General features: G+C 38.7%; 1 protein-coding gene across 1 annotated transcript in view; it reads right to left on the bottom strand.

Annotated features, from left to right (window-relative positions):
- The window catches only part of LOC109845777 (pentatricopeptide repeat-containing protein At1g73400, mitochondrial-like), a 5,822-nt gene extending 2,577 nt beyond the window's left edge, over positions 1-3,245 (bottom strand). Inside the window, exon 1 of the mRNA XM_020415046.1 lies at positions 2,412-3,245. Within this exon, the coding sequence (XP_020270635.1) occupies positions 2,412-3,245 (834 nt within the window). The remainder of the gene's footprint in view (positions 1-2,411) is intronic.

Below are 6,310 nucleotides of genomic sequence, written 5' to 3'. Positions count from 1 at the left end.
GTTTTTTTTTTTTTTTTTTTTTTTTTGGTGACAAGGGGAAACCTGGTCACCCCAGCTCAGTTGCTACTTAGATTATTGCATAAAGAAATCATAAGCTTAAAAGGTTGCTAGGATATTGAAATTGTGGCTTCAGCGAAGATGTTTGATACTTATTTTGATGTTCTCTGATACTTGTATATCTATTCACATTGACACAACAAATCATCAAAGCACGAACTGAGTAGTTCTTGGTTAATATATTTCGTAAAAACAGAAATACGTCATTAATGTATCCAGATGACAGAATTACTGCCACATTCTTAGGATGCCAACATACACTCAAGATTGAAATAATTATTATCAAATATATCAAGTAACTATTCATCTAACTATTTATCCAAATTCGATTCGAAAGATCATTTAAAACGAATCAAAAAGCTTTTAACACTCATACACCAAATGCATCTAATATAAGCATTCATATATTTTGATTTCTTTGATTATCAGATATTCAATCATCATATAAACATCCACCATACCAATGCTAGGAATATCTTAAATTAATTCATGTTAACAGGTTTGGGAAATTAAACCAATGTAAATCATCCCCATCCCGAGGTGAAAAAGGTCAAGTAGGAGTCAGGACTCACATTTGATTTACAAATTGAAGACTAAATTCCTACCTTTATAAAAGTACTTCCCCAGGAACTTCTCATCAATCTCAACAGGTATTTTCCACAATAAATGACCTACTTCCCCCTCCTGCATCATTGATAACTGAAAAAAAGTTGTACACATCTACTCACTGCAGTTCAATAATATTAGGATCGCAAATTGATGACAAAGATCAAGACTAATTAAGGATTGAATGACAAACTTTCAATACAAATGCATATCCAAGGAAAATGACAATGGAGGGTTCACCTTTTTCCTTGGTAAAACACCTGTAGATAGCTATAGTGAAACTGTACATTATGTGATTACTAACTACTTCAATTTTTGTGTTCTCCATGACCCTTGCGCCTCCCTAGTACTTTGTTCTTCGCTACATCTAGTGAATTTTTTACTTAACTTTTTAATTTATTCGCCAACTGTTTAGAGCATATTCCTATTAGACCACTGCTCGCATACTCATATTTGCAACTAAAAGAATAACAAGGGGCAAGCACTAGTCCATCATTTCCTTATTTTTCTTCATTTTCTATCTTCTCAATAATGCAAGGCAAGCTTCATATTAACATCAACTGCATATTTCTTGACATGGATTAAGTAAGTGTTTTTCATGTGTTTACCACTAGTAGTTAACCTTAACTTAAAGATAGATTTGCAATCTTCAAGACCTCGATTTGCCATTAACGTTAGAACTTAACATAGAGCATTGCATTCATTACTGAGGTATAATATAAGCAAATATTCATTCAAAAATACATGCCTATGCAGTATGTGAATGAACATACAAAAACTTGAAATCTTCCTATGACTATCATAACCAAGTTGCAACTTCAAAGGCAATGACAACCAACCTGTAGAAGAACTCCAACTCTGACAACCAAAAATAGTACAATTGCAGTTGTAAATTGCGATAATTTAAAACTGAACCAAGCGAACGCAACCATAGTTTCAGGTCAAAAAGTTTGTGGCAGCTACAGTTGCATGCAACTAATACTTGCATTACAATTGCAGTTTCCAACAAACCAAACAGTACCTATGCCTACCCCTTCATACCTCATGCAGTTTATAATTCTAGTATTGTTTGCATCTAATTTCGCAACGCACCACAAAAATATTAATTTTCACAGTTTGAATTTAGCCAGATCTAAAACCTCTATAAGAAAACGAGGAGCTTCCTACAAAAATCTAACTTCTCAGTTAGAGAAACCTATCCCAAGCATTTGTTTCTTAACACTTTATGAAATTCATTTCAAGTAGGATAGGAATCAGATAACAAGGGAAAGTGATGGAACTTATCACATTATATTGCATTCAGTACTCAGGCATAATATAAGCTAATGCTCATTCAAAACAAATTTTTATGCAGAATGTGAATGAACATGCAACCCAAAGAAAATTTGAAATTCTTCCTATTACTACCTACAAGTACAACCGGAGTTGCAAATTTCATAATTTTAAACTGAACCAAGCAACTGCTTACAACTTCATGTGACAGCAATTGCAGTTGCAATTAACCACTCATCCCCTAAGCTTAGCTCCGTCATACAACATACTGTTAAAAAATATAGTAGTCATATAACAAGGGAAAATGATGGAACTTAACATAGGGCATTGCATTCACTATTGAGGAATAATATAACCAATTCTCATTGAAAAACAAAAAAAAATGGAAATTATTCCTGTAATCAGAACCCACTAGCAAGTTAAAAACTACCCTAATGAATTTTCCATTTCATAAATATGTGATTATAAACACTCACCTTACCCATCTGCACAAGGTTTCCCCTCAATCTCGACAGATTAGCCGAGGTGAGCTTCACCCTCCTATCGATCATATCCTCTGCAACCTTGCAACCCTCTGGCAACCTATCACACTCCTTTGACCTCGTCACCAACAAATTCCCGCTCTCCTCTAACGGGTATCCGTTATCCACCATACACTTCCAAACCTTCAGCCCCATATCCCAATCCCTTGCATCCAAGAAAATCTTAATCCCCGAAACACAATTCGACTCACTCGGCACAAACTCATTCAGCACCATCTCATCAAAAATAGCCGCCGCATACTTTGTCCTCATCCTCTTAAGCAAACGCTCGAGCACCACATTGTAAGTTTTCGCATCGGGGAAAGCTCCATACAGCACCATATCATCCAAATACTTCAAAGCCTCGTCGGTCCTATCATCATGACACTGCAATTTAATCATCGAACTATACATTTTAGCATCCGGGTAACACTCATTTCTCCCCACAAGCGTCTCCCATAGAACCCTGGCCCCTCTAGCATCATCGGTCTTCACAAGCTCCTCCATCGCGAGCCTAAAAAACTTCATCCCCGGGTAACACCCCTTCGCCTTCAGCTCGCCCAAATACCTCATCGCGTACTTCATCTCCCGGCCGCCCCCCTTCACAAGGGTGCAAAGAAACGAGTCATACGCGGGCACGTTCTTCGGCGTCCACCCGACCCTCTCAACCATACTCATCAAACACCTACAGCGCAGCGGCCTCCCGTCCCCCCGCCTACCTCCAGACCACCGTCGAGCAAAATCGCGTAGCTGTCCCCGCCGGGCGACACCATCGTTTACTTTCCGCATCGCAGAATGTTGCGCGCGACCGACCGGCTCCGCCCTCAGCGGCAGATCGGCGGAGAGCACGGGACTTGAGGGCGGTCGGGCGTCCCGGGGGAAACGCGAAGCGGGCCGCAATTGTCGTCGAACACACTTGAGGGCGTCTTCGAAGGGGAGCGCGGCCGTAGGAGTGAGAAGACGGAGGCGAAGGTGGCAGAGCGGAGAGGGCCGCGAGCGGGTGAGAGCATGTTGGAGACCGGATAAGTCCCACATGGGCTGAAGCATGGCGGTTGCTTGCCGGGAGGTCGACGGAGAGTTGAGGGAGTAGGGGACAGAGGGAGGGGGAGGCAGGCGGCAGAGGAGGAGAGCGGAGGAGGCGGAGCGGAAAGTAGGAGAGTCTTGAGGACGAGCTCGACGTCGAGCGCTGGGCGTGAGGGGGTAGGGCCTGGAAGGCAGGCGGGCGTTCAGGGCCTTGGAGGGGAGGGTGAGGGCCGGAAGAGAGAGAGGCGGAGAGGGGAGAGTGAGCGTGGGGGGAGGGGGGTAGGGGAGAGGTGAGGTAGGTGGGAAGGAGTGGCGGGGGCTGGTTGTCTTCGGTTGGGCGGAGAGGATCTGAGAGGTCCGGAGGAGAGGGGAGGGAGGAGCGTGTTCCTGTGGTTGGAGGAGGAGACATTGCGGCCTAGGCTCGGAGGTAGGGGGGCTAGGGTTTGGTTTGGGAGGTTTTGATTTGAGTCACGGCGCTGCATTTTTTTATATTAGGCTTAATTGCACTTAAGTACCCTGTAGTTTCCCCTACTACCCGCTTATGTATCCTAGCTTGTTTTCGGTAGGTTATCTGATGTTTTCTAAAACCTCATACGCCGTAAAAAATTTAAAACTGGCGCTCAAGCACCCTGAATTCCTCAAAACTTGTACTTAACTGCCGATATTTTAGTATAAATTTTAAAAACTTTAGGGTGTTTAAGTACCGGTTTTTAAAAACTTTAGGATACTTAAAATACAAATTTTAAAAACTTTAGAATATACAACTATATGAGTGATACCAAAACCAGAATGTATGAGTGAAAGTTCGACGTATATGTAAGTGTGACAAAAACAAGTGAGGAGTAAGTGTAACATAGGGGAAAGTATAGGGTATTTAAGTACAAAAACAAGTGAGGATGTACAATTGTAAAATAGGGGAAACTATAGGGTATTTAAGTGCAATTAAGCTTTCTTTTTCATTAAACGGATCTTTCGTAGAGAACCAAACGGGTTGGATTTTTCTGATCTGATCGTTGATGTGGTTATCGCGGCTTAAAGTTTGGTTTGATTTCAAAAATAACCCCCAACTCCCGACTTCTTTTATTCGACAAAGGATTTTTCATTTACTATTAAGGGGTGTTTGGTTCAATAAGGGCCAAGAATAGGATTAGGAATCCTATATTTTTTATGAATTCCTAGCTAATCCATAAAAAAATTTAAGACAATTTTATGTTGTCATGGAATCTTTTTTTTTTCATTTCTATGTTTGTTCCATAACATGAAATAAATAGAATTCAACTTTATAGAAACCCGCAATTTCCTCTTATTTAGTTTGGTTTGGAATGAGAATAGGATTTGGTCTCATAATAATATAGGGTTTGTGAAAAAACGGAATCCGGAAAAAAAAAAAGAGGGGAAAATAGTACAAACGCGTCAGCTTTCTATCCCAAATCCACTCAAATCATTAGACTTTTGATTTCTATAAAATCAGCATACTTTTTCAACTTTATAGATTCTAAAATCTATAAATTTTTGGGGAACCAAGAATAGGTAGGATTCATAAAAAATCCTTTGTTTACAATTTTGTCATTATCAGACTCAAATCCTATTCCTTTCCATAAAAATGGTGAAACAAGCAGCACCTTAAAGTAACATGGTTTAGACTACCATGTCATATGCTAAGCACGTGATAGAAATAATAATAATAATAATAATCTATTAGCTAATCAAAAAATAATATAAATATAAAAAAATAAAAGAGTAATTTTTGGAAGCCAAGAGGTATTAAGTTTCATTTTTTTTGGGAGGTGTTTGCTACTCTAAAATTGTAACTATAGTCTTGTTGAATATATGAAATGTTACAAGCAAGATTTGTTGCCGAAAACTAACCTCAATTCCATTGTTCAGATATTTCTATTTTAATGTGATAAATGTACATCCAAATATTCGTTAGTCACAAAACACATTAGATTTGTTTTTTATTTATTTATTTTTTTTTAAGAAATGCATCTCCATTGCAAGCCACATGTTTGTTTCTGTTCAAATATAAAATGATCCATATTTTTGAGTTAAGAACAACTAATTTGATGATATGAAGTTAGTTTTTGGTTTTTTTAGTTAATACAAGGACTTGCAACCCAAATTCTATAAGTGTTTCCCTATAAAATGTAAATCCAGTTACCATCTCTAACAACATTATTGTGAACTAGACATTAGAAATATAAATTTGATCGCAACATCTACAAATGTAAACTCATTTCTTGTCAACTAATGTGATACATATTACATCATGGAGAAACTCTAACATTAACTCTATTCCAAAAACCATAATTTTTATGCACATATATTATTACTCGTATCCATACAAGATGTACACAAACTACAGTCCTCCGCTCTACCAACTGAGCTAAGGTCGTCGTTCAGTTAAATTTTGCCCTAAGGGGGTTTTCATATGTTTCAAATGTCATGAGGTAGGGCATATTGCAAAATTCTGCATATCTCATCTTCGTCCTCTAGAAAAGAAGGTTGATTTGTCAGAATCTGCAGCTCTTTGCAACAACGCCAAAGTACTGGCTTCTTTTACAATTCTCACTATCTCTGAAGGTGCACCAACGTTAGATTTGATCAAAATAAAGTTGCCTTGGCTATTCAATAGGTAGTCTTGGAGTGGTAAAGTTATACCTATTCAGGATAAACATTACTTGATGGAATTCCCCTCTTCTTTTCAGATGTCGGAAGCACTTGACGAAAAGAGTTTGTACTTTGAGTGCTTTAAGGGTTGGTTTGCGCCATGGACAGAAATATGGGTATGAAAATTGTGAATGCTTCTTTTTCTCAATAGATTAAGATTA

The sequence above is a fragment of the Asparagus officinalis genome, chromosome 6 (assembly GCF_001876935.1).
Source record: "Asparagus officinalis chromosome 6, Aspof.V1, whole genome shotgun sequence".
NCBI lineage: Eukaryota > Viridiplantae > Streptophyta > Magnoliopsida > Asparagales > Asparagaceae > Asparagus > Asparagus officinalis.
This window is presented reverse-complemented; position numbering and strand designations above follow the sequence as displayed.